We start from the raw sequence: 24,412 nt of genomic DNA, 5'->3' as shown, positions 1-24,412 counted from the left end.
TGCGGAATCTGCCTGGGTCCCCGTCCACACCAGTCCGTTCGAGGGTCAGCACGCCTCGCCCGTCCTGCTGTCCGTGGCTCCTTGCTTTTTCTGCTTCTGAATTTGAACAACAACCGCCTACGGACGGTTCCAGGTTCACTCACAGAGGGTGAGCTTGAAGGTGGTGCCGCTGACCTGGTCTCAGTTCCCCCATCACGGGGTGTAGTCAGAACCGGAGCTCAGGACGGTCAGCATCTTGTCCGCGGCCCCAGCGGGCAGGTCGCCTGGCTGGGGGGCACGTCCGTGTCTGGGCACCGGGCTGGCGGTCGATGCGGACAGAAGCTTCAGACAAATAGTCCCCTGAGCTCTTCTCCTGGGCTCCTCGAGAGGCCAGACACAGCCCCCCTTCTGTGGGCGGGATGACCCGGGAGCGAGGCCCTGCACCCCTGTGGACGGTCTCCTGGAGGGGCCGGGGTCTGACAGACAGCTGCCCTCTGGCGTGAAGGAGGAGCGGTCAGCATGGACGCCCTGTGGGGGAGTTTGTGCTCCAGACAGGAAGACAGCAACAGGGGAGAGGCACAAACAGGGTCCTTCCTGGTCCCCGAAACCCCTCCGGCTGCTCCCCAGGAACAGACGCCAGAGCTCGGTCTCCACTGGCGGCACCTTGGCCCCCGCTCACCCTCCCTTTTCAGACGCCCGATCCCTCCGTCCCCTCCGCTCCCGCCGCCGAGGCCTCGTTGACTCTCCGGACACTGACGGACGGACGGACGCTTGGGCATCTGGGCTGGTGTCGGGTGCGTGGCTCCCTGGGGCAGAATGTCTGTCCTGGCCACGGCCCGGCGCCCAAACCAGTGCCTGGCAGGCCCGCAGGTGGTCAACTGATGTGTATTCAAAGAAAACCTGATGCTCTTTGGAAGAAAATAATTCTGCATTCAAAAATAATAAACTTAATAAATTCGAAACCAAAAGGCCTCCCGCCCTCCACCCCAGGCAGACGTTCCTGTTCCGTCCACACCTGTTCGTCTGTTCTTTCCTTTCCTGCACCTGTAGCTTGTGACGCCCCGGGTCCTCCCCAGCCCTGAGCCCACGTGGTCCCGTGCGAGGGGCCCCTGGAGGGACACCGGCCCCGCCAGCCGCGGCCCCTGACGCTCTGTGTTCCGTGCAGATTGGGATTTGGAACTCCAACAGCGGCCTCAACATGACGGACAGGCAGGGGGACAAGGGCCACCACGTCAGCGACTCGCTGGCCAACCGCACGCTCGTGGTCACCACCATCCTGGTAAGTGGGCGGCGCGGAGCGCAAGGCGTCTCCCCCCGTCCTCGCGTCCGGACTCCCACCGGCCTCGCAGGGGACCTGCGTCTCCACGCCCACATCCCTGTCCCCCAAGGTCCGGTCAGTGGGGAGCGTGAGGGTGTAGCCCCCTGAAGGGAGCGAGTGATGAGCTTCCGAGATGTTCTGTGGACCCTGCTCCGCCCGCCGCCAGCCACCCAGCCGGGGCCCCTGGCGGCCGGTTGGCTTCCAATGAGTGGGGTTCTGGCAACATGTCGGGGGGGTGGGGAAAATACCAGAGGACAAGTCTTCCCCCCTCCCTCGGGCTCTGCCAGAAACTCTCCTCACGGGCTCCTTCCCACCTACCATCTGTTCACACCCGGCCGTCCTGGGCCCAGGTGCCTGCTTCCCCGGCCCGCCTCCGCCCCGAGTGTACCCCTTCCTGTGAGGCCGGCCCAGGGGCTCCACCTTCTCTGGCCTCCACCGGGGGCTCCCTCTGCCCTGCTCCCTCCTGGGCAAACAGCCGCTTCGTTAATAGTCTCCGAAACCCAGGTAAGGCTCCTTCCCGCTTCCTGTTGGACCACTGGCCGTGCACCCGTCCAGCCCCCGTCCACGCACAGGTGTTCACGCGCCCCGTCCGCGGCCCTCGCCCTGGGAGAAGGGGCAGGACTGGCCACGTCGGGGCTTTGCTGTCACACCTTTCTGCTCGATTGGATGCAGCCCCTGATGTCCACCTAACTCATTTCTAAGATCGCTAACTCCTGAGACGTGTTCACCCAAACTGAAACGGTGGTGTTTTCCCGGTGACTACTTTCTCCGCCACTATATGCGGGATCGCCGAGTTCTCGGTTTCTGTCGGTTTGTTGGAGGGTAACAAAGGTCTTAACGGTCAGAAATGCAAATGAGAAGAAATAAAAGGACATTTCAGCAGTCTGGTCACTGGTCGAATTCCATGAAGTAAAATAAAGTCCTGATTAGTCAAATGAGAAGTAAGCGCGTTGATACTTGGTGGTAAGAAAACGCGTTGATGCGCAGAACAGGATTTCCCGTTTCAGCATCTTAGCCGAGAACGGCCCAGTGCAAGGTTCAGGTGAGGTCAATTAAGAAAATGAAGCTGATGTAAAAAAGACATAGAAATACTGTTTGAATAAGACACTGAAGCCAGCCAGCACAACACGCAGAGCTAGTGGAGGAAGAGCGGAATGAAGGTGAACCGTGGTCCAGACATAGGGGCCTGAGAGTGTTCGGGGAGTTGAAGAAGGAGAGATGGATGAGCCAGTGCGGATTTACTCACCTGTGTCAGCAGGTGACGCTCAGTTAGACGCCAGGCGGCAGGCGCGTCTGGCAAAGGGTCCGTGAGTGGGTGCGTCTGTCCCCCGGCTCTCTGCCGGCCTGAACTGCAGTTGTGCCCGAGTCTGCCCGACCGGTCCCTCGATGTCCTTTCCAGAGAGGGGAGAGAGGAATGACATGTGCGGCTGTCTGCATTCGCAGAGTACGGGAGAAGCGTTTAGCAAAGACGGGGAGCTGAGGGAGTGATTTCGGGGCTCCCGCCGCTCAGAAATCATTCCGCGTGCCCTGTGACGGCCGCTGCCGGCGCCGCCCGTGGGGTGAGCTCGGGCCCGTGTCCGCGTTGTTCCCGCAGGAAGAGCCCTACGTCATGTACAGGAAGTCCGACCGGCCCCTGCACGGGAACGACCGGTTCGAAGGCTACTGCCTGGACCTCTTGAAGGAGCTGTCCAACATCCTGGGCTTTATTTACGACGTGAAGCTCGTCCCCGACGGCAAGTACGGAGCCCAGAACGACAAGGGGGAGTGGAACGGAATGGTCAAGGAGCTCATGGATCACGTAAGCCAAGTCCGCCTTCACGCGTGGGTCTCGGTGTCTGGGGACAGCCCAGGAGGGGTGAGGGGCGAGAGCGAAGTGGCCGGTCAGAGTCAGAAGCGATAGTCAGAAATATTTCCGTGTCTCTGAATCCTGACGATGGCTTTGAAGGCAGGAGAAAACCTGGAGACAGTGTTGCTTACTTGGACGGGCCAGTGAGGTTACAGATCCAAGGCGAGACTGTGGGCCTTCGTGTGGAGAACCAACCTGAGCGGTTCTCACGGCAAACGACGCGTCCTAAGGTCCGCGGCCCAGAGCAATCTCGTCTGGTCGGCTACCTGACGGCCAGGTGCTGCCCCGTGGTTTTCTCGCAGGCTCTTCAGAAGACATCACCCTGCAGCTTTTCGTCCACTTCGTTCCAGCGTGTACACACGTCTGGGCCTGTCTGTCTGTCTGGGTGTATTTCATACCTCTGGTCTCTGTTTCTTAAAAAACACGCTTCCCTGGCTGTAACTGTGTGTCGGCCTGTGTTATGTTAGAGCCCCTGGTCGCGGAAGCCTCTTACCTGGGCAGCGCCAGAGCTGGGGATAAGGAGGGGGACCCGGAAGCAGGCCGGGCATTGGCCGGGAAGCAGACACTGAGACAGTGGCCTCACTTGCTTTTGCAGAGGGCCGACCTGGCCGTGGCTCCGCTCACCATCACCTACGTGCGGGAGACAGTGATCGACTTCTCCAAGCCCTTCATGACCCTGGGCATCAGCATTCTCTACCGGAAGCCCAACGGCACCAACCCAGGGGTCTTCTCCTTCCTCAACCCCCTGTCCCCCGACATCTGGATGTACGTGCTCTTAGCCTGCCTGGGGGTCAGCTGTGTGCTCTTCGTGATTGCAAGGTAGGTCCCAGAACCCCTGGACCCTGAGCCACAGCCGAGACCAGTCAGTCTCGGGCGGCCCTGCGTGCCCGGCGGGGGGCAGATGCGGAACTGAAGGTGGCATTTTGGTTGTGCCGAGTGCTGTGTCCTGTCACGTTCTCCCTCGTAAGAGCCATTTGGTAGATGGATTCTTCTAATTCTTTTTTTTTTATCCTCACCCGAGGACATTTTTCCATCTTTTGTACAGATAGAGAGGGAGGGAGAGAGAGGAACAGAGAGAGAGAGAGAAACATCGATGTGAAGGGACACATCGAGTGGCTGCCACCCGCACGACCAACCAGGGCCGGGGACAAACTGCAACCGAGGTACATGCCCTTAGCGGGAACCGAACCCGGGTCTCTCCAGACCGCAGGCCGACGCTCTAACCGCTGAGCCAAACCGGCCAGGGCAGATTCTTCTAATTCTTTATAAAGGTGCTTTTCAAAGACAGTAAGGAAATAATTTGATATTAATCTAATTGTATCAGTGTTGCAGGCGAGAATCTTACTTACCCATGTCCCTGTCCCGGAATTATGTTACAGGGAAAACCCGGCCCAGCTGATACATCTAAAATGTTTCAGCCAGAAGAGTAACATGATGTCCGTGTATTTCGCACCTGGCCGAGCACAGAGAAGTTAGCTGGGAGCTACTGTAGCACATGAGAAACACTGGACTGAACCAGATTGTGAAATTCTCAGGAGTAGAGAAAAATACTTTGAAACGTTTGTCAAAATTGTTTTACAAAAACAATAGAGAGAGAAGAGAATTCTAGAAATAACTGGGAAAGGACACATTACACTTAGAGCCCGGAGGCAGTACTTATGCCGTTACTGATGATTTAGGTTGGTTTTTATTTTCCGAGATAACTTTTTATTTAACCGTTCTGCGCGTCACAAGTCTTCAAAGGGTTTCTATACCTTTCAGTAGATCCCATTTTCTAAATACCTTTGATGCTGAATTTAAAACAGCTATTTTATCTTTCTGCTGACTCGAACATTTAATATCCCTCGATAAACCGTGTAAAACAAATGATAATTGCTTTTCTATGTCTCCTACTTGTGTTCAATCTTTTTCATCTTTCAACGGAACTCAGTGAGCTTTTTCCCTAATCAATTCTTGTTTTCCCTTCAGGGATCTCTGAGAGAAATATTTCTGTATGTCACTGTTCCCAGGTAACTCCTGGTGTGATCACAGGGAAAGGTTAGCAGAGAACCCAGGCCGGAAGCTCACAAGGCAGAGCTGGTCTCACTCAGCGTCGGCTCTCGCAGGGGGTTGTACTTTCGACAGGAGGTGGATTTTTCCTCCGTACCTACTCAAGTGTACCTTTCCCAAGTCCCCAGATTGGTTCCCAGGTGTCAGCCAAATGTGAAACTACTTTCACGCAGTGACCAAAGTTTTCTTTCCACGCGTCTTAGCTCAGAAAATAATGTATTGACAATATGTACAGCGATATGGCCCTTGACGGTTTAACACCGTAAACTGTCGGTTCTCAACGAGGAGAGTTTGTCTCCCAGGGAGGCATTTGTCAATGTTCTGGAAACATATCTGGTTGTCACCACTGAGGGTGCTACCGGGCAACACTCGGGACCGTGCCCCAACCAAGACGTACCCCCAAGTGTCGACAGCACCGAGGCTGCGAGGCCATGCTGTGAATAATCAGAGATGTTTTGGGTATCACATTTTTTTTATCCTCACCCGAGAACATTTTTTGTTCAGAGTGGGGGTGGGGGGGAGAGGGAGAGAGAGAGAGAAACATCGACGTGAAGGGACACATCGAGTGACTGCCATCTGCACGACCAACCAGGGCCGGGGACAAACTGCAACCGAGGTACATGCCCTTAGCGGGAACCGAACCCGGGTCTTTCTGGACCGCAGGCTGACGCTGCAACCACTGAGCCAAACCGGCCAGGGCTTGGGTATCACATTTTAAACGATAGGTCTCTCCTTTGGGGGTACACCTCCCATCAACGGCTTCTGAATGAAACTACTACAGCCCTCGAAGGGCCACCTAACACATGACGGCCCTCAGGTGACCACCTCCAACAGTGAGTGAGGAGTCCACGTGGGCTCGTGTGACCCCTCTCCTCCAGGCCCCACACCTCGGGTGATGTTGGGACACTGGAGCCGTCCACGCAGCGGAGGGCACAGAGTGGGGAGCCCACCCCCCGGTTCTGCTCTGTCCTGGAGGTGGCGGCAACGCTGCCAAGTGTGAGGAGCCTGCTGCTGGTCACAGGGCGTGGTCTCAGGGCGTGGTCACAGGGCGTGGTCACAGGGCGTGGCCAGGGGCGTGGTCACAGGGCGTGGTCGCAGGGCGTGGCCGCAGGGCGTGGTCACAGGACATGTCACAGCGAGTGCGAGAAAACACGTCAGAAGCACCCAGAGTTTGGACGAGTGCACAGGTCAGGGGTGCCCTTTGACACTTGACCCCCACTGTGCCTTTAAATTGCCTGATTTTTGTCACCAGAATATTTCAAAATAGGGTGACATTCAGTACTTCCCCTCCTTATTTTGTCTGTGTCCCTCGAGGCTCTTAGTGACGCAGAGCCCTGCCTGTTCCGACGTCACCTGTCCTACCTGGGGGGCTCCTCAGTCCGGCCATCTGCCCCCTGGCTCTGCTCCGCCACAGCCCGTGCACCAACCGGCCCTCTGTCTCCTTCTCCTCCTCACCACCTGTCACTGTCTTCCCGCTGAGGTCCGGGGGGTGGGGGTTGCATTAAGTGCAGACCTGGAGACGACCCGGGGGGGTGACACGGAGGGGAGCCCCGAGGGCACAGGGTTCCTGTTCTGGCGTCCACTCTCAACGGTGGTCAGCTCCCCGCCTCCAACGCGCACCGCTGTGAGCAGATGGAGGGCTGCTGGTCGGACGGGTCCACCCGCCGCTCCCTCACCTCTGCCCCGCAGCCCCGTGGCCCGGCCGCCCTTGGTCACCACACCACTGGCTCAGGTGTGAGCAGGTCCAGTATCGCCTGGCCGTCTGCCTTCCAAGGCAGTGACGTGGGAATCGAAGGTCGGCCCGCTCACCACCCTTCTCTCTAGAGAGGCTCTGGTTTTGAAGGATTTCTGTTGATGGCCTTTTAACGAGCAAAATCAGAGCTGGCCCCTGCGTTGGGCTGCACGCTCACCAGACGCTCAGAGATCGTTGGCTGAACTGCGCTGAATTTATGAGGTTAAATGGCAGCTCAGGCTGAGGGAAACCGTAAGAATCTCCCAGTTACTCCGACGGAGTGAGGGTGCGTTTCTGTTTTGTGGTTGACACTGTCTCATATTGCTTTTTTTTTTGGTACGTGCCCCCAGTGGGAACTGAACCCGGGACCCTCTGGTCCACAGGCCGACGCTCCAACCGCTGAGCCAAACCGGCCAGGGCGCCTATTACTTGTTAAAAGTATCTCACCCAGGAAATCAGGTCTACCATGAACACACACTCTAAGCAGACTAACCATCCGGACATAATGTCTGCTTATATTTTATGATGCACATTTGTCTTCTTAAACAGAAACATTTTTTAAGTTGGTATCTGTCCAAAAAAAAAAAATCAATAAAACCTCTGACTATAATGCTAATTTGTACAAACCCACAGTTCTGTTAGACGTCCAGAGTTTTCCCCTTTAAAGGCACATGGACACCCCTCCAGCCCCCCCCCCCCGTCCCCGGCGCAGCCCGAGGTCCCTTCCTCAGCCAGCGGCCCTCAGGGCCTCACCCTCCGATACCTTCCCTTCGAGTCAACACCTGGCGACGTGAACCTTCCCTTCGCGCTCACGGCTACGCTCTCGTGTGCAGGTGTGACTCAGACCCTAGGCGCATGTCCCCGTCAGGCTACTGGACGCCAGAGCCCAGGGAGCAGCAGCTCAGAGAGCCACTGGCGAAGTCCGCGAGTGACCTGCCCCCAGATTTCTGATGCTGACAGGTGTCAAGCACGAGGTGTTTCAAGCTGAAACTCCCGCATCCAGGCAGCAGGAAGGCCGGTCGCGACCCCACGGCCGTGTCCGCACCACAGCATCATGTCCACACTCTCCGTCCACCTGCTCCCCGAGCCACTCAGAGTCCCGCACAGAAGGAACCGCCGAGCGTTGGGCCCGTGTCCCCTTGTCACTGTGAAGTACGAAACACTGAGCAGAACCGGGGAGCGGCACCCAGAGAGGGGGGGCAGGGCTCAGGGGTCGTCGCTCCCCTGGGCGGAAATGCCGGGGACCGGCCGGGGCTGCCAGGAGTCACAGTCTGTGTAGAAAGTGCCTTCTTTCTGATGCATAAGCTCCTCATTCACCGCAATTACATTTCTGGGTCACGGCGCGAGCGGCCGCGGCCCCGCTAAGTGACGGCATCTTCCTCCGGTGTCGCTCCCATTAGCAGGCTTGTCCGCGGGGTGTTCGTCTCCAGCTCGGCCAGCTGCTCGGGGGACGAGTGTGTGAATTCAAACCTAATTATCTTGCTGAAACAGTAAATCAGATGTGTGACGTGCAACGGTCGCTCAGAGATGCCCAGGCCGGCGCTGTGCGGCAGCTGTGGGGGTGCTGGAAGGGTGGACCCCATTACAGGGGGGCGACCGTGGGGCATCTCCCCACCCCCCAGACTGGGAGCAGACCCCGCACTTTCCTCCGGAGCCCGGGCTTGGAGGAGACTCGGTCAGAGGGACTGTCTGCCGGCTCCTCGTGCGGGGCCCACCGTGCCCCCCGGCTGCCGATGCTGGTGCCCCTGGAGCCTGGTCTCCCCAGGCCCGTCCCTCTGCTCCTGGAACTGGAGAGCACTCTGGCCCCCTGGGCGGGCTGGCGTGCCCCTTGGCGAGACAGCCCCCAAGATCCCCAGAGCCGGGACTTCCCCTGGGCCGCAGAAGTCAGATGTGTAGAAAATAGAGACAAATGAAAAACCGATGAAGCCCCCAGATTTTTATTTTGACACAGTTCGGAACTAGCTCAGTTCCTTCCTCTTCACAGATAAGGAAACGGAGGCCCGAGATGTTCAGTAACTTGTCCAGCTTCCTAACGAGGGCTGGCGATCCAAGGACCACGGTCTCCCGATCTAGGAGCAGTGACGTTAAAGACGAATGAGGAGCCCCGGCCGGTCTGGCTCGGCGGTTGCGCGTCGGCCTGCGGACCAGAGAGTCCCGGGTTCGGATCCTGCCAGGGGCACGTACCACACAAAATAAATAAATAAATAAAATAAAATGCTTGCAGCTCACCAGCGTGCCTCCTGTGGCACACCGGTTGGAAATCATTGCCTTAGACACTTCTGGTCACAAGTAGACATTTATAAAAAATAAAAAAAAATTTTTTTAAATGAGGGGGGGCCCTGGCCCGTGTGGTGCAGCGGTTAGAGCACTGAGGGTCGGGGTCTGATTCCCCGTCAAGGGCCGGACCTGGGTGCAGGTCCGGTCTCCTGGGCGCATGTGGAAGGTGACCAGTGGCTGCGTCTCTCTCACATCGATGTCTGTCTCCCCCTCTCCCTTCTACCTAAACACCAATGGGACAAACACCCTTGGGTGAGGATCAGCAAAAACAAATAACTGACGAGGGGCCCCGGCCGGTGTGGCTCGGGGGGTTGGGCGTTGTCCCTGCCCCAAAATGTCAGTCACCTGTTCGATTCCCGTCGGGGCACCTGCGGGGTGCAGGCTCCTTCCCGGGGCGGGGGTGGGGGGATAACCCTGAAGCTTCAACGTTGCCTTGTCATCTGTGGCTTTGCTTCTGCGAACTCCCAGAAAACACCGAGCACGGTCCCAAACCCAGACCCTCCTCTTGTCCACGGGTCGTGTCCAGCGGCTCCTCTGGGCTGTTGCACAGTCACCACGCCACAGGGGTCCCGTCTGAGCTTCCCCCACGGACGCCCCGCAGGCAGCCCCTCGTTCTGGTGTCTCCCACGCGCGGGCCCCTGGCCAGTGTTGTCGCTGGTCGGGGCTGCGTGGCGCACACGCAGGACGAGGGAGCTCGTCTTTACTGCCTGTGTTGCTCCGTGAGATGGAAACAAACCCGAGTCCTGGAGACTCCGGCAGAACCGGGGATGACGCTGGGGAAAGTCTGGTCCGCGGGCCCCCGCCCCCCCCTGGCTGTGAGTCTGTGGATGTGGCGGCGGGGGGGGGGGGTCCCCGTCACTAACGGTCGGGTTTTCTGCGTCGTTCAGCAGGTTCTGCGGCCGAGAGTGTGTCGCTGACGCTGACAGGCTGTCTCTTAACTACACAGGTTCACACCCTACGAGTGGTACGACCCCCACCCCTGCAACCCCGACTCGGACACGGTGGAAAACAGTTTCACTTTGCTGAACAGTTTCTGGTTTGGGATCGGTGCGCTCATGCAGCAAGGTACCCGGCCGCCGCCCCCGCCCCGCACCCCACGGCCCGCTGGCGAACCCCGAGGGGCAGGGCGCTGGGCCGCGGGCTCCAGAAGCAGCAAAGACCGAGTGGCTAAGGGCCCGTCCGTGCCGTCTGTCTGACAGGACTGTCTGTCAGGCAGTGAATTCGGATTCTCCCCGAGGGGAGTCAGAGAGCCTGAGAAGTTGTTGACGAGTTTCATGGGTGGAGGTTGGGCAGGAGCAGGACGGGGGCCCTTGGAAGTTAAGCTGAGGGACCTGCTCCCTGAAACCACCCGCTGACCGCCTCCTGACAACCTCCTGGGACCCGTCTGAGCCCCCGGGGACGTCCCACCCTCTGGTAACCATAGCAACAGTAAGCGAAGGGGCTGGGGACCAGGACTCCCGCCGTAGAAATGCCCGATGCTCTGCCCATTGTGAGAATCTGGGGGCTGGATACTGCTGCGGAGGGAGGAGGGAGCTTGTTTTGGGGGGCCCTGGGCATCTCGTGAGGGAGCTGTTAGCGTTGAGACGTTTGGCCTCCGTCCTGCTGTGGAGACGCCGCGGAGGCCAGTGGGCACGTTCATCACAGTCAGGCAGACGCTGCAGACGCTGCGACAGGTGTGGCCCCGGCCCGGCCCCTGAGGTCGCCCGGTGGGGGTGCAGAGCCAGGAGCCCGCAGGGAGCCCGGCAGGGGCTGCTCCCCGAGGGCGCAGGTCCGTCCATCCGTCTTTTGTGCAGTTGCTTTCGAAGAGTGAAGGCCCCCTGCTGCCCTATCGCTTGTCCTCCTGACTGGGGACAGACGTGCGCAGACGGTTCCAGGGAGCGCGTGTCAGGTGTCCGCCCCCGAGACTCCTGCTCTGCCTGTCTGGACGTCACCACCATCCCCAGCAAACCGGGGGGTGCCAGACCTGGGGCACATGACCGTCAGCCCAACCAGACTCTGCTTGTTCTTCGAGAAGCTGAAAGCATCTGTCAGGGGCGCAGCACCACCCCGTGCAGAGGGCGGTCCCAGGGCCGTCCGTCCGTCCGTCCGTCCGTCTGTGCTCGCGTGCGTGCTGGGCCGGGTGGCTCCCTTCCGTGTGGACGGCTGCGCTCTCTCTCGTTAGCAGAAGCTTGTCACTGTCCCCAACTGGGAACCGTCTGCTGAATTCCCCTCTGGTGTGACGACCAGACGCCGCCTCCTGGGGGCGCGAGAGTCTGGGAGGCCTGGCGGCCCCTGTGCCTGAGAGACGGCGGCAGTGTCGCTCCTGGTCCCCAGGGCCTCCTGCGGATGCTTCTTCCACTTCCCCGTCCCCCTCACCCCATGCTCGCGAGCCCCGAGCTCACGCACATCGTGTCTGCAGGGAGGCCAGTATCCCGGTGAACCCCGAGACTCGCGCACCCCGAAAATGCCTGAACACGAAGACACGATGAAATGTCGAGAAGCACAGTGCCCACCGTCGACCAAGGGCGTGACGTGGCGTCCGAGTGGTTTTCTTTCTCCCGAAGTGTAAATACGTATTTTAGGGTGACCGGTGTGAATTTGTATTCTTTTCATCCCATGTCAGCGGTTGGTCATCCATTTGTCCGTCCAGCGTCACTGCTGTGTAATTACATAACTACCGGGTGATGAGCTCAAAACCTCGTTAGAAACACAGACGACAGCGTAAGGATAGTTCACAGCGGGAAATCCGCACCTTTACGCTCCGGAGATGTTTCCATCAGTTCTTCTGCTCCTTCCCCGTGGCTATTCTATGAAATAAATGGCATTTTACTGATAACCGGCTGCACATCTAACACCCCGTCACCTGCCACAAGGCTGCCGGGCGCAGAGACAAGGAACAGCCTTGAGCCGAACCCCCCCCCCCCCCCCCCGGGCACTTGAGTCCCATTAAAGCCACAAGGTTTAAACAACAGCAACCAGCTAACCCTCCGAACCCTCGGAGGCGATTTGGTGGAGACTGTTGTGCGTCTGTGCGATATCACACACCCAAACTCACACGGAACAGAACCACGGAAGGCGACGCCAGCCGTGGAGACGCGTACCCCTCACTGAGAAAGAATAAGCGGGAGGAGGAGACAGCGGCCCTGGACGCTCTGCCGGCTCCGACCTCACCAAGACCTGGTTCCAACTCCAGGAGCCACACCAGCTGCAGCCAAACTCGCTTATTTGTGGGCAGCTGAGCCCCAGTTCCCCTCTGTCTAAACCGTGAACTGCAAAACCTTGAGACACACGAGGACAGTGAACATTCTTCAGACCGGAGATGCCCCTGGGGTGCCCGCCCCTGTGGATCTTAAACCTTTAGGCGCTTTGACTGGTCACGTGAACTCTGGTCCCTCCCAGTCCACGGAGGAAACACTAAGCACGGGACCAGGGCGAGTTTTCGGCGAACGGATGAGCCGAAATCCACCCAGCCTTGAATTCTCCTGCTGGGTTGATGGGATTCCCGCAGCTCGGCCTGGACCACGTGTGGGCACCTGGGGTTTCCACGGATGCCTGACCGCTTTGTGAGTGAGCTCAGCCCACACCCGTCTCGGAGGGGGCGGTCCTGTGCCCCGGCGGGCCCTACGCTCTCGCACAAACAGTCAGCAGTCGTCTGATGACCCCGGAGTGTGTGTTTTCACCGGAAAGGGCCCCTGTCCCCTGAGAAACAGCCAGTCCTTGAAGTATAGTTAAAACATAGGGCTCGACCGGAGGGCAGAGTCACGCTTTCAGTGAACATAGTCTTCTCCGTCCAATGAGACTCTGCCCCAGAAAGACGTGATCTCCACTGAAAGAGGCAAATGGCCGACGTCAATCTTTTGAAAGGTCCTGACTGTCTTTCACCTTAAGTCGAACACGCTCGCGTTTCGAAGCTTTGCTAGTGGGGCAGAGACCTCGGACATTCTGTTCCACACGACACGCCGTGTGTTAGGCCTGGTCAGAGGCCAGACGTCCGGGGCTGACTTTCCAACCCACACGACTCAGTTAACCGTGAACGGAGACGCCGGTGACCTCAGGGCCCAGACCACGGGACGCAGCGGGTAGTGTCAGGGTCGACACCACTGAAATCTTGTCCCCGCTCCTAAAAAAAGTGCAGGATTTCATCTGCACACAGAGCGCGGGTCCTGGCCGATCAGTTTTCATGTCACAGAAATGCGTGTCCCCCCAGGCGCGTGGAGACCCCCCGTCTGCCAGCCTAACGCTCTTCCTTTGATGGCCCCGCCGCAGGGTCGGAGCTGATGCCCAAAGCTCTCTCGACCAGAATCGTCGGAGGGATATGGTGGTTTTTCACCCTCATCATCATCTCCTCCTACACGGCCAACCTGGCCGCCTTCCTCACGGTGGAGAGGATGGAATCCCCCATCGACTCGGCGGACGACCTGGCCAAGCAGACCAAGATCGAGTACGGGGCCGTCCGAGACGGGTCGACCATGACCTTCTTCAAGGTGAGAAATGACCGTGTATCTCCACGGTTCGCTCAGGCTGGGGCGAGGGGAATGCGGTGGAAGTGTCTCCCCAGAAAGGAGAGGTGCTGGGCAGTGTGGGGGAGAATAACAAGGGTGATGACCGGTGTCCCCAGCAGTGAGCCTAAGGCCACGTCTTGGGCCCCCACCCCAGTCGAGCCCACGCAGACCCCACACCAGCATTGTCAGGGCCTCTCCTGCCTTCGTCCCAGAGACAAACAAAACTGGGCTGTTTTCCGAGTACAGTCTAGCGGCCCGTGCATCCGTCCCTCGCACGGAACCCCCGAAACGAAGGCTCCTCCGTCGCAAAGCCCGGCACCGGAGTGCGTGACGTCACAGTTCTGTTCTGTTCCGCACTTGAGGACGGACCCCAGGGGCCAGTGAGTGTGCTGATGAGGGGGTGTCCTTGGAGGGTTAAAACCAAAAGGATCCCTGGAGACTGCTCTGGCTGTGTCGGGGCCCGGACAGGGCGCCCCACGAGGCGGAGGCTCCCCAGGGGCCCGAGCGCCCTCGGCGGTCCCGGTGTGGTCGCCGGTGAGACACGTCCCTGCAGTGACACAGGTTCCTGCCTGCTGTGGAATAAGCCTCGGTGCCCCCGTGAGCACATCTCAGGCCCGTAGCTCCTGGGAGGTGATTTAACGGCCTGGGGCACCTGGGAGGTCGCAGCTCAGCCTCACTTCCCCACGAAGGGAACAAGCCCGGCTCTGTGCAGAGTCACCGCTGGGTCCGGGACAGATGGGCCAGAGCCTCCTCGTCAGAGGTGACCGTGGGGGGCGGGGGAGGCAGCAAGTGTGACCGAAATGAACTGTGAGTCCACCTTAGTCCAGGCTTCACACCCGAAAGTGAAGTTGTCTCCCCAGGACTGAGCAGAAAAGGCTTTTGAAGAATATGGATTCAGGCACACAAGCTGAGGGTGAGAAACAGAGAACATTCTGTTTGCAGAACAGCGTTGGTTCCCCACACGGATGCCACTTTGCAAAATTACTAATAAAAACGCACTTTATTTTAGGAGTGAGCTTCACCCAGAGGTTTATCGGGAAGCAGAGTAATGTGAAAAGTTAGGATTTGTGTTTTGTCTAAGTGAACAAGATCTCTAAACATTTTTTTTTTTTAAGAAATACGTCATGGCCGGTGTGGCTCAGCGGTTAGAGCATCGGTCTGTGGACCAGAGAGTCCCGGGTCCGATTCCCAGTCCAGGGCATGTCCCTGGGTCGCAGGTTTGATCCCCGGCCCCAGTGGGGTCATGCAGGAGGCAACCAATTGATGTCTCTCTCACATCGACGTCTCTCTCTCTCTCTCCTTCCACTCTCTCTAAAAATTAATGGACAAATATCCTCGGGCGAGGATTTAAAAAAAAAGAACAAGTCTAAGGCCAGTGTCACTCAGTGAATGATGCTTATTAGCCAGGCACCTGCTCAAGGTCGCCAGCGTCTGAGACGCACAGTCCTCAGCGTGTGGTCGGTCTAGCACCTGCCGCGGAAGGTCAGTCCCCTGGCCGGTCGGCAGGGAGGACGAGGCTAAAGAGAGACGGAGCGTCGTGACGCCGGTGCAGGCAACTGCTCAGGAAGGTCTCTGGCCCGTCGTCGCTCCTCGTCACACGTTAATTATCATGGGCTCTTTCATAAGTCGGCGCATTAGTAACACAGGACTCCTAGAGACATTGTTGAAGGGACATCTTCAACAGACTTTCTTGTCTTTCTCCTCGGGGTCGTGCTAACGATGACACGATGTGAAGGACATCGGTTTCCCAGCCTGCTGGCGGGGTCGTCCCCGTGGCTCCCAAAGCCGGGCCCGCGAGGCCCTGTCCTCCCGCACCCTGACTGAGAAAGTGCCCAGAGCAGTCAGTTCGTGGCCCACATGACCCGTCTCCTCCCCCTGACCCCCCAGACCGCGGCTGCCACGTCCAACCGCAAGTCCTCCTTGGGCAACAGAGCATCACAGTAACGTCTTCCGCATCTGCCGTAGGAAGCAGGAAGCACAAGGATTAGATTCTGTCTCCTTGTAATTCTGTCCTGTTTTTTTATCCTCACCCGAGGACATTTTTCCATTTTTTGTTCAGATAGAGTGGGAGGGAGAGAGAGGAACATCGATGTGAAAGGGACACATCGAGTGGCTGCCACCTGCACAACCAACCAGGGCCGGGGACAAACTGCAACCGAGGTACGTGCCCTTAGCGGGAACCGAACCCGGGTCTCTCCGGACCGCAGGCCGACGCTCTAACCACTGAGCAACACCGGCCAGGGCTACAGCTGCCTTCTTGGTGGTCTTCCTTCAAAGAGGTGTTTGTATATTAAAGCTCAGTTCAAAGCACGTTAAGAAATTAGTATTTGGTGAAATATCATATCTGATCGTGCGCGGAGGAAACGGTTGTTTGCAGCCACCACGCGCGTCGGCTGTGGTGTCTCCCAAGTCTGGGTTTGTCCACGGCTGACTTCCGTGTCTTGGCTTGAGTTTCAAGGTTTTCTTAAATCAGGATCTACTTAAAGTATATTGGAGACTTTAAAATGTCATTGTTCTTGGTTATTTCATCTGTTCTATATGGATATATTTACCACTTTATAAAATCACTTTTGATAAGATAACAGAGATTATAATGATTTCCCCAGCGTGTCTGGCGTCAGGGAGACACGCACGGACAAATGCACTCGAACATGGTCCGCAGGTGAAATCTCCAGACATGCTGGTGGGAAGCAGAGCAGGTCAGGTACTCATTCTGTGAACGGTGGGAGGATACGTCTTCCGTGTAGAAGCCTCACGACCTGGTTGAAGAAACAATGCGATAGGTCGTTTGCCTGAGTAAAGGTGACATGTTAGAGGGGTGTACTCATGAAACGTAGGTTCTCCGGGCTCAGGACCGTATCACGCTCCTGAACTTGCACCGCGCACCTGGCTGAAGCTGCGTGTGGAGCACAGGTCACTGCGAAGTGGGGGACAGAACAGGGTCCACGTGTCCTGGTTTCGACAGCTGCACCCTGAAACACGGCCCAGGCTTCAGCCCAAGGACACGGAGCTGCCCAGAGGCTGCCCAGAGGCCCCGGGCATCACGTAGCGACGGGTTGTGACCAACGAGGCCACAGCGGCTCCCGGCGATGTTGTCTGCAGGGACCGTGCCCACCTGCTGCCGCACGGACGGGCCCGAGGCTGCTGTTCCGAGTGTCACGCACACGGCCGACCCCCGGGACCTCGTCCTGGTGCGTCATATTCCCATGTCGTATGTCTCCTGGTCTGTGAAAAGGAAACAATGATCGTATCTTTCTCCTGTGATCAATATCGGTAATTGGTGAAGTGAATTAATGGTTGCGACATGTTCGGAATAGTGCTGAGCACACAGGAACCTGGGCACGGGCTGGTCATCATCGCGTGTCTCCGTTCACAGCTGTAGCCGCGCACGGACACGGCGAGGCCCCGCCTGGGAAACAGAAGTCAGCGTGGCCGTCGACCAGGCTCCTCGTCACAGGTCGGAGATTCCGCAGCCTCAGAATCACACACAATCAGGTCTAAACAGACGAGATGAGTTTATCTCAACCTGACCCCTCCAGGATTAAACAAAGCTGGATGCTTCCGGATTTAATAAATGAGACTTTTTCGGCTTTACTGACTTTCGCTAAGAAGCTCGGAGCACTTCAGAAATATTCTAATTAACCTTCGACACCGTCCCCGAAGTGACAGGCCACCACTGTGTCTGATCTTCAAACGTGTCGTTTGAAGCGATTCAGCAGAACCCCAGAGGATCAGATAAAACACCCAGACTCTGCCTGAGTCTGATCGGTCTTCTCGTACTTGGATCATTTCCCGCGAAGGATGCTCCTGTTTTTAAGAATCCCTAACACTTGAGCCTCAACTACAGAAACTCTGTCCAAGAAGAAATGGATCTAATTTAACTGCCCCCAAAATAGTACTTTCCGACCTAACATCACCGAACATGGTGGGAGGCAGAGAGACCCCGATTCTGCCTTGACGGTCACTGACGTGTGACCTCTGTGCGTCCCTGAGCAGGCCCTGGGTCGGGGCTGTTCCGGGGGGACCTGCTGGCAAAGGGCCTGTGGGAACCTCTCCCGACCGTGGAGCTTTTGTAGGTTTTCAGTGACAGAAAACTGGCCACGTCCTGCGGGGGCCGGGCCACCTGCCGACGGCCCTGACGGTCCGGGAGGCCCCCCGCTCCGTGCCGCGTCTTCCTGGGGATCCAAGCTCCCCGGCTTCTCACGTGTCTGTGGTCCTAAGTGCGGGAGCCGGGGAGCCCACGGAGCACCTTGTGGAGGACGGACAAGGCCGTACGTGAAGGCGGAAGGAGCTGTTCCCCGCCCCGGGGGGTCTGCTGACCAGCCCTGAGGAAGGACCACAGGAGACCAGAGGAGTTGGGAGGCTCCTGTACCTTCCACTCGACCGGCCCTCCCCGACGTGGCAGCCTCCTTACCGAGAAAAGGTTCTGCTGTCGCTGCTAAAAATCTGTGCCGGTAGCTGTCTCCTCCGGGGCCTGCAGGAGATCCCACGGTGAACGCGGGTGAAGTGAACCTGCCCTCCAGCTCCAGAGGACAGCGCTGCCCAGGCTGGGGGTCAGCACCAACACGAGGGCAAACGTGCAGGAGCAGGTCCGCGGCTCCGTGGCTCTGTGATTCCTTGGCTCCGTGGCTCTGCGATTCTGTGGCCTTGGGTGCTGGGGCACCGTGTGCGTGATCACAGTGATGTCCTGCACGTGGATGTCCCCGAGTGCCGTCCAGGCTCACACGGCCACGCCTGCCTGGGCCGCATGCTGGACACAGGCCGCAGCACCGCAGGCTGAGAACGCAGATGGTCCCTCAGAGCAGGTGGTGTGAGAACCACGCCTGTCGGCCGAGGAGCGGACGGCAGGTTCCAGGTGGGCCCTTCCCTGCTGGGGGCCGGGAGGGACTTCCTATGTGTTGTCTGTTTCCCAGGAACAAACCTGCACTTCCTGTGGTTTGTCCTCAGCTTCCAGAGACCAAAACTCCAATTTTCTGAATATTTACAGCATTCATTTTTAAAATATTTTTTTATTGACTTTCGAGAGAGAAGAAGGGAGGGGGAGAGAGAGAAACACCGATGAGAGAACATCGACTGGCCGCCTCCTGCAGGCCCCCCACTGGGGATGGGCCCACAGCCTGGGCCTGTGTCCCGACCGGGAATCAATTCGATGACCTCTTGGTGCAGGGTCGACGCTCAGCCACTGAGCCACACCGGCCGGGCATGTTCACTTTTTTAGTGAAATTTAATATGGTGAAAAGATAGACATTTCATGGAATTTTTATGTGGTGGCTGACTCCTAGTCTGTACGCACACGGATGAGTCCGTGGGCCACGGGAGAGCAGAGAGGGTTAAGATCATGCTCTGAACATGGTGCATGAGACTCACTGTGGACCCCCTGCAGAGCTAGTGGTTCGAATGAGCCATGTCTAGCGTCTTGGACAACTTCCAAGTCCGTACTTCTTAGAAAACAACACTCCCTGAAGGCCGTTTCCTGGTGGAGAAATGCCTCCCAGCTGTGCAGAAAGACAGACGGTCGCCCTGCACGTGGACGGTCGCCCTGCACGTGGACAGACCACCTGCATGTGGATGGACACCCTGCACGTGGACAGACCGCCCTGCACGTGGACGGTGGCCCTGCACGTGGACGGGCAGCCCTTTACCGTGACTTCAGCAGCATCAGGTGTTCACGGCGGACACCACACAGCAAATGAAACGTTGACCCCGACCCCAAACCCGCTCTGTCCTGGAGACACAAGGTCCAGTTTTCAGGTGTCTCCGGGGTCCAGGCCTCACGGGGGCCTCATCGGAGATGCTGGCTTCTGTCCAGCTCCAGTGTCGACAAGGGACTGTTCATCCCGCCGTCTGTCCACAGGCCTTTCTCGGGCTCCGCCTGCCCGACAACCCGCGTGAAGCCCCGGCACCGACCTCGGCCTCCAGGGCAGGTGGGAGCTGAACGAGCCGCAGGGACCGCAGAGCACGGAACAGCTCGCCGGGGCTGGTCCCACGCTCTTCCCTCCGCTCGGGCCCCGGGTCACGCTTCAGGTCATCGGCCTCCTGAGGGCGTCGCCCTGGGCGGCGGCACCTGTGCGAGCACCTTGGCCCGGAGTCGTCAGTGGTTCCCGCGACCCCACCAGGCCGGCAGCGGGGGGCGTCGGTGCCGAGAGCGGCAACTTCAGAGAAGAAACGGGAACAACGTGGAAATGACAGAGGAAAATGTAAAACGTCTGATCATAGATCACTCTTCAGAAGAACAGGAATTTCATATCCAAGCCAAGTGGACACGTAGGCAGCACATTCCACAGATGAAGAAGATAACGAGATGGTGCTGCACCCGCGCATGTGCGCGCGATAGGCCGCCTGCGTGGCTCGTTGTCAGATCTTCCCCAGCAAATGAGGAACAAGGGAAGAGACAAGAGCAGACAACACTTTGAAATAAAATCCTCATCTCCATTGTCTGAAATCTGATCACAATTAAAAATCGAAAATACGGGTACAAGGCACAGAAACACACTTGGAAGAGTTTTCTGATCCGAACTCTAGTTTGAGGGGAGATCTGTGTCCCGGGTTTTCTGCCAAGAGCAGGTGCCTGTGGTTTTCTGCCGGCTGCTCCCGGCACCGCCCGTGGGCCCGGAGACACGGCCACGCCAGGAGCAGCGTGGACGCTGTGAGACGCAGGTCGAAGGGCAGGGCGGACGAGCCCAGTCCGGGAGGGGCGGGGCCTGGGACGCCCTCTGAGGGCCGCAGCTCACCAGTTGGTGCTTCGACAGGCACCCAGGTCTTGCTTTCCTGACTGGAGTCAGCGCGAGGACTCGGGCACACGTCCCACCACCAGGGGGGCCTCCTCCTCCCAGCCCCGGCCTGGGCGCCGTCCAGCGTCTTCCCGCGGGGAACCCTGTTCCCCTCCGCTCCCCACCCGCAGCCCACGGTCCTGGTCTCCCCGCTGCCCTGTGTGGACGCGTGTGCCCAGCCCTGCTCTGTCTCCCTGCAGAAGTCCAAGATCTCCACCTACGAGAAGATGTGGGCCTTCATGAGCGGCCGGCAGCAGACGGCCCTGGTGCGGAGCAGCGCCGAGGGCATCCGGCGCGTGCTCAGCGCGGACTTCGCGCTGCTCATGGAGTCCACCAGCATCGAGTACGTGACGCAGCGGGACTGCAACCTCACGCAGATCGGGGGCCTCCTGGACTCCAAAGGCTACGGCGTGGGGACGCCCATAGGTAAGGGCCAGGGCGGGGGCCGCGGGGCGGCACCGGGAAGCGGGGGGCACGGCTCGGGGACGTCGCCCCCACGTTCCCGGGTCTTCAAGGCCCGAGGGGGCTGGTGACCAGGGAAACACCCGAGTAGATCGGAGGCGTGTTCGAACTGATAATTCCGATATTTGACCTAAAAAATTCATTTACTACTTCCTTCAGGTTCTACCACTGAGTTTCTGTTTGCGTCTACAGATTTTATCATTTTACCCCAACTTTCTTAGCGAATAGCTTCTGGTCAACTTGCTTGGCATTATTCCCTCCTATACGTGCCTAGATCCTCTTCTGCCTAAAAGTATATTAACGTTTATAGCACAATGAATTATGCGAATAGATGATAAGAGTTGAAGGGCTGGGTTCCATGTCAGCAGATGTAGAACGAAGACGTGTCTATAGAAGGACTGAGATTCGACAGCCCACGGCTCAGGCAACGTGCCGGATTCCATCGGGGATCACGATCGGAACCTTCCAGCTGCTCCTCGAGTCCGTCCTGGGGGCCTCGGACCACGGGGAGGTCTCCGGCACTGCTGCCCGTCCACCTGTGTTCTGTGTCCCAGGGTGAACCGCCGACCCTGCTCCACAGACACCCGCACAGTGTGAGGCTCAGCGGGGTGGCCGGCGGCTCCTCAGGGAGTCCCTGGTCGCCTGTGGTCAGCATTCCCAAGGGGAGGGCCGGAGCCATCGTGGCTTCTGGGCTGGTCCAGGCAGCAGAGACCTTAGTACAGTCCAGTCAGGTCGTTAAGGACCTGCGGTAGATTCCGTCTCTTTGTATTACTGTTATTATTATTTATGTTGTTTGAGGGAAGTATTCCGTTCAACCCTCAGAATCAGAAGGGACCACACCTCAAATGCCTGCGGAGTCCAGAAAGATGTCACTGAAGGAGCCGATTGTTTGGGGAGGCGATAGGGCCTAGTGGCGACTGTGGAAAAGTAGAGACTGCATGACTCTCCGAGGGACTGCTGTCCGTGTGGGAATCGGAACACAAGTCCGTTAGATAGTCCGCTCTTCGTGGAAAACAAACCAAAAAAATCAGATTTTAGGTGGACCGTCCTGATATTTTCATTTAGCCTCAGCACTAATCTAATCAGCCGATACAGGCCCCTCTCCTCACCTTCCACATGGATACACGCCCAGTCTGACTCCCTGCCTCCTGTCTGGGGCTAGAATTAACTTTATTATCGTTGCTGTTATCTTGTCCATCTTCTAAAAGTCTTCTGCCAAAGCCAAGGAAACTGTAACTGTTTTCCTCTGGCTCCTTCCCAGGAGCTTTTCCTGACGACAGCAGCGGTGTTGCTGGTGAGGAGTCTCCCCGGGGGCTGGGCTCTGGGCAGGGGCAGCAGCTGTCGGACACCAAGTCAGAGGACACGCTGCTCCTTTCTGTCCGAGAGCCATGTGCCTTTCCCCGACCAGCTCTGCCACCTCACTGTAGATGACGGGTGGGGGCCGTTCCATGGGCATGAGGCGGACAGACACCGGAAGGGTGTCTCGGCCTGAACCTTCCCGAACAAGGCCTCGGCGTGGACTGTGACGCACTCTGCCCATCCCCAGAACTGTCTGTGGACCAGGAGGTCGAAGGCTCCATCCCGGCACTTTTGTCCGTCTCCCCCATGACCCCACCTTGAACCTGTCTGCACCCCTCGTCCCCACCAAATCCCCCGGTAGCGATGAGAGAAAATGACCACGTGTATCGCTCCCCGTGAGAATCTCTGCCCGTCGCAGGAGACCGTCGGAGGTGTTTCTTCTCTCGGATGGAACGTGACTCTGAGCTGGCGTTTCTGGGTGGGACCCCGGAGCTCCCTCGGCACCCGCCCCGACCTGAGGCAGCCCCTTGAACACGACCGTCCTGGGAGTAGGCTGAGCCTCCAAAGGGAATCCGTGCGTCTTCACACCGCGTGGCCGAGCGCCGAGAACGTCGTCCAGTCTGCTCCGGCCGGCCTGGTCCTCCGACACACAGGTTCCCAAGCTGGACAAGAAGAGAGACGCTCCAGGGATTTCTCTCAGTGGTCGGCCCTTCACCCCGGAAACCGTGAAGGAATAACGGGGGCCCGCGGCGGACCCAGAGGAAGGAATCCCTCCATGGGATGGCGGCTGGACAGATCTGAGAGATTTCCTCCCCGATGACCTGCCCGTTTAAGAAAGTCCGGTTGCCGTCTGGGCCGATCTGTGTGCTGGTCCCACAGGGACTGGTAATAAACCGCGTCCAGCGTCACTCGGCCCATTTACGCAACAACAGGAGTGGAAGTTGAGCCCTGGCCGGCTTGGCTCAGCGGTTAGAGCGCCGGCCGCGGACCAAGGGGCTGCAGGTTGGACGCCCGGTCAAGGGCACGTACCTGGGTTGCTGTTCCTCCCCGGCCCTGGTTGGGATTGTGTGAGAGGCAACCGGTCGATGTGTCTCTCGCGTCCATGCCCTCCCTTCCAGTCTCTAAAATATATATCAGTGGAAAGAGGTCCTGGGGTGAGGATTAACAACAACAACAAGCTGAAATGTATTTAGATCTAAAAAGCTCTCCGCCGACTCTGGCCCAGACTCCCGGATCGTGGGAGGTCAGCTGAGGCGGCCCCGTCGAGGCGCAGAGTTGGAGACTTTGCTTCTCGTAGACGCAGGACAGACGCTCTGGAAAGGGGCCTCCGGGATTTGGATCGAAACTTCGGGCGAGCGAGAGCCGTTCAGGCGGAAGCAGGTCACCAGGAGATCGGGGATCCCTTCCTTAGAGGCAACTTGAAACGGGGGCCGGGCCCCCCTGTGTGCACGGTTTGGGGTGTCCTGCAGCCTGAGCCAGAGGAGGGTTCATGGGCGTTTCCTGGGCACCCCTCATACCACTGGGAGCGCTGGGGTGGTCGCCGGGGTGGGGGTTGGGGGGTCCCTCCCACTCTGCCAAGCCCCGTCCTGGAAACCACTGGCTCCCCTGCCCTGGGGATGTTAATGGTGCGGATTTTGACACTGACGGTTATTCTGGGGACATTAAGCAACAGTGGATAGCGTCGTCGTCGTCTTCTTCTTCTTCTTCTTCTTCTTCTTCTTCTTTAATTCTCACTCGAGGATATTTTTCCATTTTTATTTTCAGATAAAGTGTGAGGGGGGAGAGAGAGAGAAAAGCATTGATGTGAGGGAGAAACACCGACTGGTTGCCTCCTGCACGACCCCGACAAGGGCCGGGGACCAGGCTGCAGGCGAGGTTCATGCCCTTGACAAGAATCAAACCCACGACTCTTTGGTCTGCAGGTTGATGCTCTAAATGCTGAGCCAAACCAGCCAGGGCGACAGTGAATGTCTTTTAATGTGGTTTTCAAAAGGCATTTTCTACCCAAAACTCCATACTCGTCACTGACAGGCCACAATCCAATTCCAAACATTTTGCTCCTCTTTTTTCTGATATGTTTTTATTGATTGTTTAGAGAGAGAAGGGAGAGAGAGAGAGAAACATCCATTGACCGCCTCCTGCCCGCCCCCCGCTGGGGATCCAGCCTGCAGCCCGGGCTGCGCCCTGACGGGGATCGAA

The 24,412-nt window shown here is 58.1% G+C and overlaps 1 protein-coding gene across 7 annotated transcripts in view; it reads left to right on the top strand.

Annotated features, from left to right (window-relative positions):
• The window catches only part of GRIK1 (glutamate ionotropic receptor kainate type subunit 1), a 178,784-nt gene that overhangs the window by 139,202 nt on the left and 15,170 nt on the right, over positions 1-24,412 (top strand). For 6 of the 7 annotated variants that reach the window (XM_036242975.1, XM_036242973.1, XM_036242972.1 and 3 more), the window contains 6 exons: positions 1,145-1,258; positions 2,892-3,095; positions 3,739-3,962; positions 10,148-10,266; positions 13,447-13,664; positions 20,653-20,878. In XM_036242975.1, the coding sequence (XP_036098868.1) occupies positions 1,145-1,258; positions 2,892-3,095; positions 3,739-3,962; positions 10,148-10,266; positions 13,447-13,664; positions 20,653-20,878 (1,105 nt within the window). The remainder of the gene's footprint in view (positions 1-1,144; positions 1,259-2,891; positions 3,096-3,738; positions 3,963-10,147; positions 10,267-13,446; positions 13,665-20,652; positions 20,879-24,412) is intronic. The other variant, XM_036242974.1, reaches the window with a different exon arrangement.

This window comes from Molossus molossus, unplaced genomic scaffold (assembly GCF_014108415.1).
Source record: "Molossus molossus isolate mMolMol1 unplaced genomic scaffold, mMolMol1.p scaffold_m16_p_5, whole genome shotgun sequence".
NCBI classification, from domain to species: domain Eukaryota; kingdom Metazoa; phylum Chordata; class Mammalia; order Chiroptera; family Molossidae; genus Molossus; species Molossus molossus.
Note: the sequence above shows the minus strand (reverse complement) of the source record. Positions and strands in the feature narration are given on the sequence as shown.